The sequence below is a fragment of the Prosopis cineraria genome, unplaced genomic scaffold (genome assembly GCF_029017545.1).
Source record: "Prosopis cineraria cultivar Desert tree isolate PC_DT_omini unplaced genomic scaffold, ASM2901754v1 PC8, whole genome shotgun sequence".
Classification (NCBI taxonomy): domain Eukaryota; kingdom Viridiplantae; phylum Streptophyta; class Magnoliopsida; order Fabales; family Fabaceae; genus Prosopis; species Prosopis cineraria.
In genome coordinates, this window is record NW_026555339.1 from 5,382,755 (window position 1) to 5,402,566 (window position 19,812).

At 32.7% G+C, this 19,812-nt stretch overlaps 3 protein-coding genes across 3 annotated transcripts; 2 read left to right on the forward strand and 1 right to left on the reverse strand.

Moving 5' to 3' along the window:
* Positions 1-4,362: 4,362 nt before the first annotated feature.
* On the forward strand, positions 4,363-8,757 carry LOC129317079 (dehydrodolichyl diphosphate synthase 2-like). Its single transcript, XM_054961416.1, has 3 exons — positions 4,363-4,880; positions 7,544-7,611; positions 8,180-8,757. The coding sequence occupies exons 1-3, from the start codon at positions 4,431-4,433 to the stop codon at positions 8,625-8,627; spliced, it is 966 nt and encodes a 321-aa protein (XP_054817391.1). The 5' UTR covers positions 4,363-4,430; the 3' UTR covers positions 8,628-8,757.
* A 4,617-nt stretch (positions 8,758-13,374) lies between these two features.
* LOC129318745 (ammonium transporter 1 member 3-like) lies at positions 13,375-15,599 on the forward strand. Its single transcript, XM_054963681.1, has one exon. The coding sequence runs from the start codon at positions 13,803-13,805 to the stop codon at positions 15,198-15,200; it is 1,398 nt and encodes a 465-aa protein (XP_054819656.1). The 5' UTR covers positions 13,375-13,802; the 3' UTR covers positions 15,201-15,599.
* A 3,147-nt stretch (positions 15,600-18,746) lies between these two features.
* LOC129318663 (pleckstrin homology domain-containing protein 1) lies at positions 18,747-19,409 on the reverse strand. The gene has a single exon (XM_054963552.1). The coding sequence runs from the start codon at positions 19,352-19,354 to the stop codon at positions 18,920-18,922; it is 435 nt and encodes a 144-aa protein (XP_054819527.1). The 5' UTR covers positions 19,355-19,409; the 3' UTR covers positions 18,747-18,919.
* Positions 19,410-19,812: the final 403 nt, after the last annotated feature.

A 19,812-nucleotide genomic window follows, 5' to 3' on the forward strand; every position in this document is an offset into this window, starting at 1 on the left:
GTATACCATTGGGAGTCAATGTTGCTGGGGAATTTTAATCCAAACTCCTATGCGTATGTTTGGATAGTAGAGAAATGCGCGTTTTCAGTCTAGAATTGATTTTTTGAACAAAATCACCCAAACAGCACAAAAACGCATAAATCGATTAAAAAGACAAAATGTGCATTTTTTCATAATCTCCTCTCACCAGTTTTTCGCCAAAAGTTTGTCAAAAATGTTGGGAAAAATTACAAAGAAAGGCCCAAGAAAAAATTACAAAGAAAGCACATAATTTAATAAAAATAAAATTAAACTCTCTTCTTTTTTCTTTTTTGTCTTAATAAAATTTAAACTTTGTATATTTAAAAAATTAATATTTGATATTTAAAAATTAAATTATATAGTAATTTATATAGTTAAAAATTAATTCTAATTAAATTATCCAAACATCTTTAATTCTGTTAAAATCAATTTTAGAAAAACAGTATCCAAACAGATTACGTTATAACATAATCAATTATGATTAAAATCTATCACTTAATCAATTATTTTATAATCTATTATACCCAACTGAAATCCAAACGGACCCTATACATAAATATAAAATTATAAACAATGATTGCAATATTGTTGGTAGAGCAAAATTAAAAAAGGAAGCGAGGCTTAGAAGTTGGAACAAGCTGAAAACTAAATCAGATCAACGGACACGGTTTCTAAAAAATTTAGGCAAAGGCAGTAAACGAAGTTCAAAAGTTAGAAAAAGCTTCTGCATATCATGGTGTCTAAATTTTAAATGCCACAATTAATAAGAGCAAAAATCAATATTGCCATGCTAGACCTAGAAAAAGGTAAGAAAAATTTAGAACATGCAGTGAAATCACGAATCAGAGCACACAAACAACAACAAAAATCAGAGCAAAAATCATATTATTGAAGCCACAAACAACCACACCTAGAGATGAAGCACGAGTTAAAACAAAGATGAAGCAAACATTAAATGAAAATACCTTGAGTTGCAGACGACCTCGAGTTACAAATGAACACGAAGATGCAATAACCATGAATCAACACAATGTTGAAGAGATGAAGATGAAGGTGACGAGTGAGTGACAAACAGCCATGCCCACGAAGTCAAAGCCTAAATTCAAATATGAAGTTGTAGATGAATTCAAAATCAAAGGAAGGCTGAATTTGAAGGATTTAAGCGAATGAGTGATTCTCAATCTCAAGTCGAAGAAAGATGTGAAGTGGGAGTGACCTTGTGTTGCAATTGTGAATGACTAAAGAGTAAGAGTGAGTGATTGAGTGCCACAATTAGGGTTCCTTTCCTTCTTTAAACTCTTTTAAATCTTCCTTTTCCATCACTTAAATGACATCATTACAATAAAAAAATTTAGAAAAACTAATAATAAGCACCTCAGGTCTGGTTGGACAAGATGGTCGGACATGTTAGCCTTAACCTTGCTCAATTTGAGCTATGGGCTAAACCAACCATACCTAAAAAAATCAAGCAACTTTATTTCTCCTTTGTGTCAAGTGAAAAGCTCTAAGGCTGGGTCAAGTTTATGGGGCAACTAGGCCATGTGTTTAGCCCTAAGCACAAGGACCAATGAGATTATCTCCTTCCAGATACTAAGAGCAAAAGGTAAACTTCTCTTAAGTAAGATTGTTACATATGCATGGGTCACATGCTTTCTCCATTTCTCCACATGATGCATCGTAATGAGAAATAAATGATACTATTTATACGTAATGAATAATATGATTTGTTATAAATTTTATTATATTTCTAAATCATCAATGAGATATTAGAGTCATGGTAATCTATTGTATTCTAAGAAGCATTGATATGGTGCGTATATCAAATATGATATAGCATGATATATTTTAATAGCAAGTTTCAACATTTTATAATACAGGCATAAGAAAATATGTTATATATTTCAATATTTTAAAGCAGGAGTACATGCATCTTAAACAGCAGAATGTCTTTGATGTATCATAAAGCACATGACATGTACACATAGGATACATTTTTTATTTTTTAAGCATCGATGCTTCATGTACTATAATTATTGATAACTTCTAAATGGTAAGAACTGAATGTAAATTTTATATTAAATACAGATACATAGATATGAAATATAATTATACATGCACGCACACATATAAATATTGAATTTAAAGATGTATATTAAAATACAAACATAGATTTAATTAAAGGGAAAATTATTGTGAAGGACATAAAGCCAACAAGTTTGCCACATTGTTTTTCTCTAGTGCAACAAGGCTAATTGATGTTTGAGCTGCTTCTCAAGTTCTCAATACCCTATAGGCTATAGCTTCTCAAAGATGAAGGTGAAGAGGAAAGAGAAAGGCATTGAGTGAGTGAGGAATAGCCACATCACGAAGTCAAGGCTTGAATTCAAAGATGAAGGAACAGATGAATTTAAAATTAAAGAAGGTTGAATTTGAAGGACTTAAGTGAATGCATGATTATCAATCTTGGATTGAAGAGAAGAAGAGATGAAGAGGGAGTGAGCATGAGTTGTGACTATGAGTAACTAAAGAGTAAGTTTGAGCAACTGAGTGTTGCAACTAGGGTTCCTTTCCTTCTTCAAACTCTTTTAAGTCTTCTTTCTCCATCCCTTAAATGGTAAAGTTATAATAAAAAAATAAAAAATAATAACAAGCACCTCAAGTCAAGCTGGGCAAGCAAGCCCTAGCCATGCCCAACTTGAGCTTCAGGCCAGCTTGATGATGCTTAAAAAAAAAATCAAGCAGCTTTCTTTCTCTCTTAGGCCGAGCAAAAAGCTCTAGGGTCAGGTCAAGATTTTCAGGCAACCAAGTCGCATGTTTAGCCTTAAGAATGAGGAGTAACAAGAGTTATCTCCCCTGAAATATTGAAAGAAAAGAGTAGCTATGCATTTCTCAACTAAATTGTTACACATACAAGGACCACATGTTTTCTCTATTTCTCCACAAAATGCACGTTGTTGAGAAATAATGATACTATTTATACATAATGAATAATAAAATTTATAATTTGTTATAAATTTTATTACATTTCTAAACCATCAATAAGACATTGGAGTTGTGCCTTGCATAAAATCTATCACATTTTAAGAAGCATTGATATGGTGAATGTATTGAGTATGATATATCATGATTGAATACAACAACTTTAAAATTTAATGATACGAGCAAAAGAAAATATATGTTATGTATTTCAATATTTTAAAGCATGAGTACATGCTTCTTAAATAATAGAATGTCTGACATGTATTATAAAGTACATGACATGTATCATATTTGATATTTTTTTTTTAAGTATTAGTCCTTCCTATATTGTAATTATTGATAACTTGTAAATGGTAAGAACCGAACGTAAAATTTATATTAAATGTAGATACATAGATATAAAATGTATTTATATATATATTGGATTTAAAAATATATATTAAAAGACAAACACAGATTTAATTAAAGGGAAACTTATTGTGAAGGACCTCAACCCAACAAGCATGCTACATCGTTTTTCTCCGGTGCAACAAGGCTTGCTGATGTTTGCGTTGCTTCTAAATACCCTCTGGCTTCTTAATTGGTGAGTTTCTGACTTCACGGTGAAAGAAACCAGATCCACCATTGAAGCAACAGCATTTTCAACTGATTAACCAACATATGTCTAAGCACTGAGCTCAATGGTAAAAGGACTTGGCCTTGAGATGTGCCATCTGAAATTTTAGATGTAAAGGCCAAAAAAATAACGTCACTGAGGAGGAATTGCGAAATCATCCATCATCTGCATGTGAAATTGAACATTTTATTTCCACCTTCGCTCATGGACAACTAACGCTATCATGTTTTTTAAATTCATTTTATTACAATATCCTGGAAAGTAAATTTTGTTATATATTTGAGGATGCAAGAACTTAACCAATGATGTGCTGTATCTAATGGAAGCTAAGGCTGGTACAACGTGTAAGGGTCATTTTATTTAAATTTTTAAGGAAAATCATTTTCAGGTCTTGCATAAATAATTTAAATATATAAAAGTCCTATAAATTCATAAAATTACTTCAAAATCCCATGTTTTTCTATTAAATTTGTCAATTACTGCTGTATAGTTGTCAATTATTATTATTTAATTGTTTTGTATTTAGATTTTTTACGTGCGATGTGGGGATGATTTTCCCTAATTTTTCTTTGTTGGGTCCTCTAACATAAATAGCATTTTTAAGGTACTTTAGCCTAAATATTCCCCCGTTTTGGTCCTTCACAGTAATTCTCCCAAAATATCCGCTTTACTATTACATTATCTACATTTATTTCTCGCCACAGAGATTTGTTTATAAATAAAGAGACTCGCTCTCTAACGAAGCCAATCCCTAACGTCTCCGTGGCGCCAAGAAACACCCACTGACCCACTCCAATTCCGAGCCAGGGATACCATGTTCCTGCGGAGGCTTCCTATTTCCGTGGAGAATACTCTAACTCCAATTCCCAAACATCACGCTTCTCCTTCTTCTCCTCGTTACCAAACACACCGATACCCTTCCATGCCCGTCGTTCCCAATCTTCGAAGTCGCGGTATCGTTCTAGCTTCGCCAAATGTCGCCGTCGAGGTCCAGGGCGAGTCGAGCGACGGACCCGTCGGCTCAAGACCGTCTCGGGAGCCTGAGCCGCTGCCACCTGAGCTGCGACCGGATCTGATACCAAAGCATGTGGCGGTAATTATGGACGGAAACGGTAGGTGGGCTAAGATGCGAGGGTTGTCGCCGTCGGCCGGTCACGAAGCTGGCGTGAAGTCGCTGAGAAGGATTATCGAACTGTGTTGTAGTTGGGGGATTAAGGTTCTGACCGTTTTCGCGTTTTCGTATGATAATTGGGTTCGCCCAAAGGTTAGTTCTTCGTCGGCAGCTATCTTAGTTTGAATTTCGGTTTGATAGCATTTCAGCGCTTCTCGACTCTTTACTTGGGGAGATGTCATATCTTCTTCTTCGACAGTACTTTTTTCTTCAGGAAAAAAAATAAAAATAATATTTTAAAGATAAAAAAAAAAAATTGGTCAACAAAACAAAATAGAATGAAGGATCCATTCTGACTATCGACGAAAACTAGCATTTTCAAAAGTAGTTAATTTGATGTTTAATTCTATAATATATATGCTGTCTGGCATCTAGATTTTTTTGTTTTGTTGGAAGCATTAAGTTGCACCATAGTTTTTAAAAATATACTCTCTTCATTTAGATATGTAAATTATTTTTTAAAAAATTAAATATTAAAAAATATAAATTAATTTTATTTTTTAAGATATAATTATTGTTCATTTTTTTAAAAATATATTTATTGATAATAATTTTATATTTATTATAGAGTGTTTAATAGAGATAAATATATAAAAATAGGATTAGTTTAAAAGTAAGTAATAATTTTATTAAAAAATAAAATTTAATTAAAAATACTTTATAAAAAGATTATATATTTAGAACTTTGGACTATTTGTTTTATCATCACTTGTTCGATTGAGTGGCAAGGAATTTTAGTAAGGCGTGAAATTTAAATCCTATGATATGAAAAACCATTTTATATTGGTAACCTTAATAATTCTTAAATATAAATCAGCCGTTGGTAATATATACTAAATAATCATTAAAATTTTTTATTATTTAGTTCTAAAAATATGATTCAGATTTTTAAAATCGCTATTAATCCCAGACATGAGTACTCCTCTCCTGTAGTTTATTATTTCAAATATGACAGGGATGGTTAAGCGGCTTTTAAAGTTCAACAATATGGATTGGTATTGATTTGAGATAAAAATGAGTACTCCTCTCCTGTAGTTTGTTTCGAGTAATTTTTAATTTGTTACTCTCTTCATTTAAAAATAAAATATATTTTTAAAAAAATTAAATATTAAAAAATATAAGATATTTTTAATTTTTTGAGGTATAATCATTGCTTTTTTTAAGTGCTTCTATTGATAATGACTTTATATTTATTGTATGATGTTTAATAGGGGTAAATATAAAAATATAAAATTAGTTTGAAAGTAGATAACTATTTTATTAAGAGATAAGATTCAGTTAAAAATGTATTACATTTTTTAACGAAAAGGGTATTTAAATGAAAATTGAATTTATTATTTGTATATATTGATTTCAATTTAGTTACTATTAGTTATAGTTATAAGTATAATTATTTTAATTTGAATGTAAAAAGATAAGCATAAATATAAATAATAATTTTTTGTGCAAAAATCCTTTATAGTGGTTGAGAAAAATGACAAAATCGCATATAGAACCAATTTCTTCATTTCTTGTTTTAACAAACTGGTGCAATGATTCTTTGTCCCCTCAAAAAAAAAAAAAATACTTTTGGATGTAAGAATCTAAGGATGTTGTTACTTTTAGTTGTCTTGTGACTTTTGACTAATGACTAGTGAGATAGTTCAGGATCAGGACTTCAGTCACTTTTTCCCTTAACCTCTTTTACTTAATTGCTTGCCCTATATGAGCCCACCAATGCTGTAAGCCCAGTCTACTTCAATGTATATAGACAGGTTGGGTTGAGCCTATAACTGGACCTACACTGGGTCACTCTAGCGAATATTTTCTACTCTTATTCATTAAAAAAATATAAAACATATTTTACAGGAATCTCATATTCGAATAAAATAATTAATTATTTTTATATTAATATTATCTATCTAAATTTATTTTTATTTAATAAAAAATTTTACTTTTAAAATAAATATAAAATAATTTATTTATTATGTGTACTTAAAAAAAAACATTAATTATATATTGAAATATTAAAATTACTTTGTATTTTTTAATAGAAAAAGTATTATTTTTTTATTTTTTTGTGAATATTGATAGACTGTACATCAAGGTAGTTTTATCTAGAAATTTTTGATAGTAAACTGATGTTAATTGTTATGATTATGACAAAGACTTTTAGGATTTTTTTTCCTTAATTTTATTTTAAAATAAATTTCTTCATTTAATATTGTTTAGAAATAATATATAATTAATAAGTGTTAATAATTTTAAAGAGTACTACTTTTAAGCCTACTATTATTTTTGAAATGGGTATATACGAAATTAATTATAAATTTGGTTAATAAATAAAATAAATTCTTCCCTTTTCAATTTTAAATGTTTTTTTTTTAAATTACCTCTCTAGCAATTGCATGAGGCTAGATTCTGCCGTAATATTGACATGAATGCTCAGTGATTCTTTTATTTATAAGTGGTCTTCTTTAAATTCATAAATGACATTCTATTAATTGTTTAAATAATTAAAAGTATTTTAACAGCAAATAAAAATTACATATATATTTTTTAACATTTCAATATTTTAAGGCCCTCTATTGTTTCATCGTGATCATTTTCTGTATTGTGTTATTTTTAAATATTTTTATCAAACTATCTCTCTCGCACGGGACCAGATTCAACCGTAATGATGACTGGATAAACAGCCCGTGAATGGTGGTTCTTCTTGATAACACAATCCTTTTTAGCGAGTGGCCTTTTGATGTTGAGATTCGGTTCTGGTGCAGGTGGAGGTTGAGTTTTTGATGAACCTCTTTGAAAGAACAATAAGCACAGAAATTGACGCTTTCAAGAGGTAGCTCTCCCCACACTTTAGCACGAACCTAGCCAATTTTTTTCATTATTTTATGTTCATTTTTTATCTTTTATAAATTAAATGAGAGAAAATAATTTCTGTTATTCTTCATTGAGCCAGGGGTAAAGATTTATTAAATTTTAATACAAAGGTGTTAAGATTTAAAATTATTTATTAATTCTAATAAAATATGTTAAAAGTGATTTATAAATAGAATTAAAAGGAATATTATATACCCCTCCGTTTTAAAATAGAAAGCATTTTTTTAAGTAAGATGGTAAAAAAATATAAAACATTTTAAGTTTTTTAAAGTATAATTAATGAGATTTTTTTAAAATATTAGAAGTATAATTAAAAAGATTTTTTTAATCGAGACATCATATTAAATAATAATAATAAATATGAAATGAGTATGCAATTTTAAAGAAAATTAAAACCTACTGGGAACCTAAGGTTAAGTATGTCTTGTATAATATTAAAGGGAGTAATCTTGATGGGAAACAACCAAAAACTATACTAATCATTAATTATTTTTCTAATTTTAAATATTTTGGTATATATATTACAGTGAGGGAATCAGAATTTCTGTAATAGGAGACACGACAAAACTCCCAGAAACTCTGCAGCGAATGATAAAAAATTCAGAGGAAAGCACAAAGGAAAACTCGTTATTCCAATTGATAGTGGCGGTTAGCTACAGCGGTAAGTACGACGTCGTGCAAGCATGTAAAGCCATAGCTGAGAAGGTGAAAGAAGGCGCGGTGGAACCAGAAGACATCAGCGAGAGCCTGATTGAGGAAGAACTTGAAACCAGTTGCACGGAGTTCCCAAACCCAGACCTTATGATTCGGACCAGTGGAGAACTTAGAGTCAGCAACTTCTTGCTGTGGCAATTGGCCTACACAGAACTGGTCTTTGATCCAGCCCTGTGGCCTGATTTTGGGAAGCAGCAATTTGTGGAAGCCTTGGCTTCCTTCCAACAGAGGCAGAGGCGCTTTGGTGGACGCAACTCATAATCTAGTCATTATATTTGCTTCAAAGCTTAGGCTATGATTGGCGATGGACCTGGGACGATAATGCTTTTTTTAAATCGTTATTGTAATAAAGTTTTTTATACAATTTATCTGTAGCATCAATCATTATCTATATTCTGGCCAAAAGAAAATCATTATCAATATAATTATATAAATTAGGGAGAATTTTATTATAGGATCATAAATAAGATTTAATTATAGATGAGGTTCAAAAAGCACCGAAAATTCACTGCAAGCTAACGAGATTCAAATGAAATAAATTTTATTAATTAAATGATCATATTACCTTCAGTTAAATATTCATAAAAAAAAAAAAAAAAAGAGGCTTGACTAAGAGGCTTAGCCACTGTCTTCTTCTCTCGCTCTTCCTCCTCCTCCACAGCTATCACCGTCCCTACTTCTCGCTTCTTTCTTTCTTCCAATGCTGTCATGCCCTAATTGTAACTTTTTCAATGAGAAAAGGTTGATAAATATAAAAAAATAAGAGTTGTCATCAAAATTTTAAAAAAACCTTAAAAAATTGTATAATAGAAAAAATGGTCTATAAAAAAGGTTTGGGAATTGATTGTATATAGGGAAAGTGTTAAGTATCATATAATATTTATTTATAAGAACAGTTATCTTAAGTTAATTGTATAAAATTAATTAACTTTTTAATAATATATTAATTATCTTTTATATTCACGCACAAAACAAAGATGAAAAATGTGAAAATAAATTATTTATTTATATAAGAAAACTAGAAAGATTTGATAAAGCGCCTCATAACATTACATAACATCATTCACGAAAAAAGCCAGTGTTGGAAGTCATGTTAATGGCAAGCCCTTGATAGTTTTGGGCTATTTCTTCGATCTGTTTGGGCATGTGAGGTTTTAAATGATGGCTTACCCCTGATATAACTTGTCAGATACATTTGCTTTTGCAGTTGGAGGGAAGTCGAGATGGCAGCCTATAGTTCAAGTTCAAGCCCAAGAAATTGGAGTTTTGCTTCTTTAATTAGGGATTGTGATTTTCGTTATGCGTTTACTTTGCCCAGGGTTCCATTACGTAGGTCTGAGCTAAGGAATCCCATTACCTTTTGCTTCTGGTGGATTCTTTCACTTTGCTTTGGTAAGGAAGCTGCATTTGATTCTTGAGAAGCATTTTGTCCTTATATAGAGTTAACTACATGCATTAAAAATGTATTAATGGTGTTGGAATAATCAGAAATATTAGTTTCTAATGGTCATAAGTCTGCAGGAAGTAATTTGTACATGCATTGAATTAATACATCTGAATTTACGTACATTGATTACAAGGAGTTTGATGCTGGGACAGTTATAAAATGTTCAGAATTAGATGTTGGAGTATTATATTTTAATATTTTACCTTTGGCTGTAAAATTACTTGTTAAATTCCTGACATGATTTGTTAATTATTTAATATAATTTATTGATTGTAGGATAGGTCAAATACATTTGGATAAAAGCTCTCTCTCTCCACCAATATAGGACCTAGACATAAAAAGCTCAACTCTATCTGCTCGTATTCAAAGTGGATCACCACCCTCACCTATACAAAGTTTGTTTAAATCAACGCTGCAACAAAGCACAAGCACTCTTCATTGCGCACATTAATGTAACTCAGTTTAGAGTTTTTGATTAGTTGGGGAAACAACTATTGTGCACATGTACACAATCCATATACTCTTTGGTAATGGGTTGTAATATTTTGAATGTGTCATATATGTAAGTTCTTTTGTACATTTAAATGGATGTTTGATTCATTAGGGTGCATCTTGGCATACCATCACAAGTGCAAGCATGGAATTTTTTATAAAGTCTGATAATGTACCTGTCTTTAAACTAATGTAAATTTCCTAAACTTCAAGTATAATTTCCCTTACATTATTTGTTAAGGCTATAATATTATTTATGTAATATTTATCTCGAGTAAAACTATTCATGATTAGCTTGTTAAATTACTAATGTCATTTATAGAATCTTTAAAAGAACTTATAGATTGCCTTATATAACTTGTCAACTACTTGTAAGTGTAAATTTATACATGATTTGTTAAATTATTAACTGCACAAGTAAAATATCTTGTAAAACTTGATAATATACTTGTCTTCAAATTAACACAGATTCTCTTATAGCTTCACTTGTAAATTGTAAAATCTTAAGACTAGAATATAACTTGTGCAATATTCATCCTGTGTAAAAACCATCTAAGACTTGTTAAATCATTGACATTTAATATTATTTATAAATTGTCTTATGTTACTGTCAAGTCTATAATTTTACTTGCAAATATGGCTTCTCTCATATGCCATTTACTTTTGTTTAAATACTATGGGTAAATATGTCACCTTGCCAGGAAATTTAATTTCATTGTAGTCCTTAAAACTTGTATTGTTATTTCAAAAATATTTGGGTGTGATTAGAAAATAGGAAGAATAGTGGTGAAAAATTGCTGGAGGAAATTTATATTAATCAAGAATTAGTTGTTATCAAAATCAAAATAAAAAAGCCCAAATGAACTGTTAATAATTTAGAATAAATTGTTGTTAAAATTTGAATGGATACTTGTTGATAAAAGATTAATTTGAATTAACAAGTATCCATTTAAATTTTAACAATAAATAATCATTAATTAATATAAATTTTCTCTAACGATTTTTAATTGATATTTTTTCTAGAAAATATGTACCCACCTTGGTCATAAATGAAATTCTCCCTATAAAGTATGTATATAATTAACTATTAACAGATCTTTGGCGGACCCCTGAGCTAATCTTTAGCCATATAAAAAGTAAGTCTTTTCTCTTGAAATAAACAAAAAAAAAAAAAAAAAACTCTTACTTTTGTGATCCATGAGCATACCCGTGGGCTAATCTTTAGCACTATAGAGAAAATTAGAGGCAGATAATCAGCAGAGCTTACTTGTTATATTTTAAAAAAATTGACAGTTAAGAATGTCATGGATTGAAACCCTCTAGTTAATAATTTATTGAAAGAATTGCAGGTAGACTTCAACGAAATTGTGCAATTTATATAGTGGATCTTATTCAATAGATCAAGACTTCTTGTCCCACGACGCATCCGATCTTGGTTCCAAAATACATACATCAGTGTTAAGTACATATATAATTTAATAAAAATCAGATCAGTCGTCAAATTAATGGTATGATCTGAATTGAACCGTGATCAAGCTAGTTCTAAATAAATTAGTACACTTTTAAATGTTAGACTAAATATTTTAAATAATAATATAAAAATAAGGTAACTTAATAAAGATAAAATGTTAACATATTAAAAATAATTAAAAAAATATAAAGTGTAATTCAAAAGAAACGATAAATAATTTTATAAAAAATTATAAATGATTAAATATGAAATATTTAATAAGTTGTGTATTGAAGAATATTTAGTTTATAGTACTTAAGATCTATACCAAAGCCGTGCAAATCGGTTTTCAAAGCATGATAGTAATAATATAAAAAAAAATATAACTTTGGATTCCTATAATTTATTCAAGTTTTGCTGTAAGTCACTGTATTTTTTTTTTTTATGTTTTAAGTTTTTACGCTTTTACTTTTTGGTATTTTAAGTCTTTTCATAATCAGTGTTATAGAGATCTAGAACACTGAAAAATAAAAGTGTAAAAACTTATAACACTAAAAAAAAGTATAAGAATTTATAACAATACTTGGGTAAAGTGTGAACTTAAAGTTATATTTTTTTTAATAATATATATAATATAAATCTTTTGCTTATGGCATTTGGTTTAGGCTTTAGCTTAAACTATTCCCTCTAGGCAGGACCAGCTAATCATCAACGTATCTCATGTATCCATGGGTACCAAGGGTCCATTTGGATAAACAAAAGTTGGGTTTTAGAATCTGTTTTTGACACTTCCTAAAATGTAAATGTTGCCTGGGTAAAAAAAGGTGTAGATGCACATTCCAAACATGGTTGAATTGAATTTAAGAAATAGTTGATCCCCTGATATGCTTTTGTACATGTAAATCAAAAACTAAACACACACAAAAGTGAATTTTCATAGAGTGACTAGCTTTTAAAGCTCACACTCGGCCATTGGTATTAAATGAGAGAGTTAAGTGTGTACTTAATTTTTGATTTTATCATGCTACCTTTCAACTCCTTATGTTCTTTTGTCAATGACTAATATTATACTCTCCCATCTCAATTTATAAAACACCTTTGTACAAAAATGCATTTGATAATTTTATTTTTTTAAAATAAAAATATAAACTTTTAAAAAGACTCTTCATTTAATATTTTATTTATAAAAGAATATTAAAGAGATTAACAATATAATGAGAAAAATATCATTAGTAAAATCTACTTTTTATTAAAACATTTTATATTTTGAAATGTCAAATTTTTCTAAAAGTATATTATAAATTGGGATGAGATATTATAATTAAAGATAAAAAAATATATTGAACTATTTATATATTTTTTCTATAATATATTAAACTTTTTATTTTTTTATTATTTAAAATTTTAGTCACATATTTTTTAGCAAAAATTATAAAGCATAAAAATTAAAATCTTTACTATTAATATTATATTCAAAAACACTTTTCAAAATATATAATTCAAAAAATTGTCAGTGCACCGGAATTCAAACTTTTGAATTTTGATAACTTCTTGCTTCCTCAGTTTTTTCTTGTCGGACTTTTGATATTTTTAATATATTTATTATTCTCAAGCAAAAATCCCCTGGAGCAACATCGCAGCACGGTGACCTCGATAAACTTTCTCCATGGCAAATCAGGGGCAGAACTGCATCTTCTCCACCTTGTTTCTTTCTTTTCAGTTTTCAGTTTTACCTTCCCTCTCGGAATTTTCTTGTTCTTTATCTCCATCTTCCTGTAACTACCTTTCTTCGTCTTCTTCAACATACATTCACCAAACAGGCGAACGCCCGCTTGCTTACTGACAGCTTATTGTAACTACCTTTCAAACTCTCCTCAACTACAAACAAACAAAATACAAAATAGTTCTTCGTCATCAAATAAAATCATCCTCAATATCTTCCTTAACTACTTTTCAAACCCACCACGCCCATACACACTCCGCATTATCAAATCAAATTATCTTCAACCTTTCTATTTTCATTGCTTCTTCCTTGTCTCCCTTACTCATGGAGGCCTCATGGCAGCAAAGTGTTACATACTCCCTCAACACCATCTTCCTCCTCTTTTCTGCCTACCTCGTCTTCGTCATGCAAATCGGCTTCGCCATGCTCTGTGCCGGCTCTGTCAGAGCTAAGAACGCCGTCAACATTATGCTCACCAATGTCGTCGACGCCGTCGTTGGAAGCATCTCCTTCTACCTCTTCGGCTTCGCATTTGCCTTCGGCGACGGCGCCAGTTCTAACCCTTTCATCGGTACTAATCTGTTTGCTCTCGCTAGCATTCCTAATGGCACTTACGATTACAGTTTCTATCTTTACCAATGGGCTTTTGCAATAGCCGTAGCAGGCATCACAAGTGGGTCTATCGCTGAGAGAGCCCAGTTCAGTGCTTATCTCGTTTTCAGTTTTTTTCTCACGGGCTTTGTTTACCCAGTTGTGGTCCATTGGGTCTGGTCCTCCGACGGCTGGCTCAGTACTGGGTCGAGCCATTTGTTTCTGGGGTCAGGTGCCATTGATTTCGCTGGGAGCGGAGTGGTGCATCTGGTTGGTGCTGTAGCTGGTTTCTGGGGTTCGCTCATATTAGGCCCTCGGGTGGGCCGGTTTGACGCGTTCGGCAAGCCAGTGCCATTCCGAGGCCACAATGCAAGTCTCGTGGTACTTGGAACGTTCCTTTTGTGGTTTGGGTGGTTTGGGTTTAATCCCGGTTCATTTGATAAGATTCTTCTATCGTATCCTGACACATCCGACGAGGGTAATTGGACCTCCATCAGTCGAACTGCGGTTGTGACTACATTAGCCGGTTCAACAGCCGGAATCATAACCTTGTTTGGTCGGCGATTAATAATCGGCCACTGGGATGCAATAGATGTTTGCAACGGGTTGCTCGGGGGGTTTGTTGCTATCACTTCCGGATGCTCGGTTGTTGAGCCATGGGCCGCCATTATTTGTGGGTTTGTTTCAGCTTGGGTCCTGATTGGGCTCAATATCTTGGCCCTGAAATTGAACTATGATGACCCATTAGAGGCGGCCCAATTACATGGTGGGTGTGGGGCTTGGGGTTTGATATTCACGGGATTGTTTGCCAAGGAAGAGTTTGTGATTCAAGTCTATGACAAAGGCGTGACTGGGGTTACCAGACCCTATGGGCTTCTATTAGGAGGTGGATGGGCTTTAATTGGAGCCCAAATTATTGAATTGTTATCTATATTGGGTTGGGTTAGTGTTACCATGGGCCCTTTGTTCTATGCCTTGCACAAGCTTAGGCTGTTAAGAATCTCCAAAGACGATGAAGTTACAGGCCTTGATATCTCAACCCATGGAGGTTCTGCTTATTCTCATCAAGAGGAAAACTTCCCTCTATCTTACGCCGATTATATTCGCCTTAGAGATCGTAATCTTGATTGAGTTTCGAGAACGGTCTAACATTCGTTTTTTTTTTTTTAGCATTCCACTGTTGAAGAAGGTATTCAAATTCTAAGTTTTGTTGACCATTTTGCAAATCCAAACGCTTGCCTCCTCCTGTGCATCAACTTCGGCTTTTTACAGCATGTATCATTTATTGGTAAGATGCAGAGATTATAACTCAAACTTTTACACAACTTCACTAACACTTCATTCGTTAAATAAAGGCAATACATGGAGTTCATAATTGATTTTGATGTTTAGTATGAGTGTTTTGATATTTTCTTCATAAAATTATAGTTTTGGCTTCTAAAATTAATTATTAATGTTATCCAATCAGGCACATTGTCTAGTGATTTTATTTCAAAAGTTTAACTATGTGCCTTTCTCCAATCTTTTAGAATGTTGCGGTTGTTATTTAGTTCAGTTTCTCTTTACATGTGTCATGTATCACGTAGTTTCATGATAATTAATTTATTATCGATAAGAGTTTCTCTTTACATGTGTCATGTATAAATGTTACACTTGAGACATGCAATTAAACACGTGACTTGGGAGCATTTTATATGATCAAATGCCATATTCCTTTGTTTTTGGCGGAAAATCAATTGGAAACAAGACATTTTGCTGAGCCCCTTGAAAATACGTGTTCCATTTGCATTCTCAATTCCTGCTCAACTATTTAGTTTAACTTTTCTTCAACGAAATAATGTTTCCTGCTTTAACAAATCCATCACAGGTCCGTGAGTGTAAAAAAATGATCCTAATTTATATACATGCAGTTTTTTCTTCCGCCACTATATAAAATGAAGGATTATCCAAACAGACCTTGCGATATTACTATTAGATTTCCACTTTGATTGCGCTTTTCTTGCAAACTCAAACTACAAGTGATGTGAGTCCTCAACAACTCATGCATCTAATTAACTGAGAAAACACAACTGACTGCTAACCAATTTACCAAATTGAAAACCAGAACACTCGTATATGCACAAAGCAGTTTCAAGGATTTTGCAAAAGTGATACCCACAAAACAGTGAGGCAGTTCCAAAACGGCGCTTCCCATAAAAAGTATAACCCGAGAGGAAGCAAATCAATCAGACATATCATACAAGGGATTGTGACCACTTAAATGTAAGATATCGTGTTCCAGTATGTATAAATGGAAAAAAAACAAAAACATTTGAAAGAGTTATTGTCAGTTAAGCCCAATAATATTCGAATTAATCCAATTAGATAGTTATATCTAAAGTTCAATCAGAAATTTGAAAAAAGTAAAAAACAAGACACTACAGAATCTCCAGAATATTCAAATTGTCCTGTAAATAAATGAGAAAGGCAGTGCAAGCAGAATCAGCAAGTTAACAGAAGGCTGGGTCCTCAGGACTGGATGACAGGGGATCAAATCACCTCGAACACGACTCGATAACTATAACAACCAGATAAGAACTAGAATTTATCCAGCAGTTCAATACCACGAGAAATTAAGCACAATAGCATGTAAGAAATCACTGCATGAAGCAAAAAACTCTCAACTCGGTTCAGACGAGATTCCCCAACACTCCACCCCCTTTAAAAAAAAAAAAAAAAGATTTTGGTTCCCCAAATAAAGCATTTTCTTATCTACCTTTATCAGCAGAAGTAAAATATCAGGATACACCATTCAATATATATTGGTCTAGATAATTTACTATGTGAGATAACAACGGTGGGCTTTACAAACCAAAGCTTCCATTACATCTACATTCCCCTGCAACAATCCTAATTGGCAAATTCCCTCACCACAATTCATGCATAATAGCTAGCATGTTATATCATTCCATATCGAAATGGTAAAGAAGTCCCTTCACTTCTAAGAACAAAGAAATTTACCGGCACAGGGCCAATGCTATTCCCACTGAAAACTGCTTCAGAATCCGATAGCCAATTTTTGAGGGGAAACGAAATCAAATGTCCTAAATCCCAATTGTCGTAACCCTGGTCCTCCATCCAGAAAAATATATGAACCATTGCTCCTCATCCAGCCAACCTCACACCCATACAAAGATCTCAGGATTGCCTATAGGTGATAGGAGAAGCAAGTTGATACTATGCAATTGGTCCCCCTTAAGGTGCTTTTAAAATAGGGTGGCTTTCCCTCCACTCCCCTCCTTTTCTTCTATTTCTCCAATTCTCCTTTCTCCCAAATGAGGCCTTAAAAGAGGCTGTCTATGATGACCAACAATGGCCTCAGGGCCCGTCACCAGAAATAAAACACCTATAAGCCACTTCATTACTCTCAATTGCTCAAACACAACACGATGCCATACAAACAGTTGCTCAAACATAAAATGACGTCATATAAACTTGGCATCTTCCATGTCAATTACAGTCAGAAGCAATATATTTAAAGCAAATGAGTAGAACATGTGAGGCAAGCAGGGATTTTTGAGATCCAAGTTAAAATTTCCATCCACTGGGAAGAAAGAATTCTGCACAGGATGTAGTGAACTGATTGTGCGATGAAAACAGACCTCAACTAGCAAAGTAAGATTAGAATTTCCTCAGTACAGACATGACACTTCCAGAGATAGACAGAAAAGAACACGTTGAAATCTTCCATGACTTAAGTTCAAAGGAAATGCAGAGAGATCAAGAAGTCAAATTCTGGGTTTTAAGCATAATTAATTTGGTGTATCAACCTGAAGGAGTATAAGAGGTATGTGGCACAAAGTAAAGTACTTTTATTATTCAGAAAATAAGGCATCAAGAAACTTTAACATTGGAGATAAACAGAAATTTCTAATGATACAAACAAAGAAAGGAAAGAGAACCCCAACTACTGGACACTCGAAAGTTGAAACTAATTGGCTAAGGGGGGAAAAACTGGTTGCTCGCAGAGTCGCAGCCGTATATAAGAAATAAATACAATTCAGGGGAGAACAGGAGAAGGGAGAGCGTGATAAACTAAATCGCAGCTAAGACTGAATAACATGCTAGTAGATTAAAGCAAATAGCAGCATCACGTTTTGTCAGAGACAAAAGCAATACCCTAAGATTTCAGCCAAAAACTGAACAAGCTAGTAGATTAAAGTAAAATGCAGCAAAAACTGAGAGACAAGCTAGAGAGGATTAACGAGGCTTGGGAAAGAAATATTAGAAGATTGTCCAACACTCCTACACCAGATTATGGCAAAACTTCCACTAAGGTTATCATAAGATTTCAGCCATCACAAAAAATGGAAACAGAAGCAGTAACAGACATTGGATCAACGGGATCACCTTCCACAACTCTAGAGACAAAATCAAAAGAAAAAAGGAATAATGGGATCCATGAAACAACTTGTCATAACCAACAAGAAAAAAATCCACAAAATTTTTAGAAGAGTCGAGACGGGGCAGTAAATCAAACGGCAACAATCAAATAAAAGGATAATGATTGGGCGTCAATAATTTTCCAGATGGAAATTGAATCAGAGCTCAGCGGAATGTGCTGCAAGATGCAACGAAGGATGCCTACCGACTCCAGCAGCAGAACAATCAGAAAAGCGATGGAAAAACCCAACGAGATTGATGAGATCAACTCCAAAAATATTATACATCAATAAAAAAATCCAAGACACCCGGCACACAACATATTGTTGAAATTGTAACAAATTCCATAAGATTATGAGAAATTTTACAACTGGGAAGACAAATTATGCACACAAATCGAGGGCATCTGTAAATCATGCATCACGAAGTCACCGTCTGCTGTCGTAATCAACGACTTCGGAGTCCGTAACAGAGCGTGAGTGCTGAACAATCGCACGGCCGATGGAGTTGATCCACTCCTCCTTTTCCTTTTCGGTGTCAGCGATGAAGTACATGGTGGTGTTAGCGGTGGAGAGCTCAAAGGCACAGGGCTTGTGGACGATGTCCTCGGCGCCCTTGACGGTGAGGCAAGAGCCGACGGGGATGACGCCGCGAGGGGTCGAGGAGCGGGAGACGCTATAGGAGTCCTTGAACCAGAAAAGCTTACCTTGCTTGAGGACGAACCAGCGGCGGCGCCAGGTCTTGATGTAGTCGCCTTGCTTGGTGAGCCACCCGGCTCGCTCAGGGTTCGACCAGAACTCAATTCCATCGTAGTCTTCAGGTCTCGGGTCCTGACCCGTCGCAGCACGCCATAGATTCTCCATTCACCCCACCCTCCCTCTCTCTCTCGATCTCTCCGTAGCAGACAGAAAGGTAGATTTGCGTTGTTTTCCCTACGAATTCTGCAACTAAAACAGTTGCTGGTGGTGGCAATGGGAAACACTCCAGTGTTTTTCTTCCATTATTATCTAACATTTATCTTTTTTAACGGATTATTTTTTTAGAAATATTTTTATAAAGGTAATCATTATCTTTTATCCTATAAATGTACATGGAATTTCTCCAAAAAAAAAAAATCTTAAATTTTATTAAAAAAAATCAAGCATTTCATTAATAATAAATTAACAGTATTTATATTTAAAAATAAGTAAGTTAATTTTAAAGTCAAAAATTTTTTGTTAATTAACTTAGCTTTTATAATTAAAAGAAATTTTTATAAATCAGTACTTATAATTAGCCACCATTATTTTAGGTTCCAAAGGTAAATAGGCCTACAAAAATA

What these genes read in the sequence shown, in the direction of transcription:
- LOC129317079 (XM_054961416.1), top strand. Translation starts at nt 4,431, where the DNA reads ATGTTCCTGCGGAGGCTTCCTATTTCCGTGGAGAATACTCTAACTCCA. An exon ending in ATAATTGGGTTCGCCCAAAG is followed by an intron (nt 4,881 to 7,543) that starts GTTAGTTCTTCG and finishes GTTCTGGTGCAG; the next exon opens with GTGGAGGTTGAGTTTTTGAT. An exon ending in GAAATTGACGCTTTCAAGAG is followed by an intron (nt 7,612 to 8,179) that starts GTAGCTCTCCCC and finishes TATATATTACAG; the next exon opens with TGAGGGAATCAGAATTTCTG.
- LOC129318745 (XM_054963681.1), top strand. Translation starts at nt 13,803, where the DNA reads ATGGAGGCCTCATGGCAGCAAAGTGTTACATACTCCCTCAACACCATC.
- LOC129318663 (XM_054963552.1), bottom strand. Translation starts at nt 19,354, where the DNA reads ATGGAGAATCTATGGCGTGCTGCGACGGGTCAGGACCCGAGACCTGAA.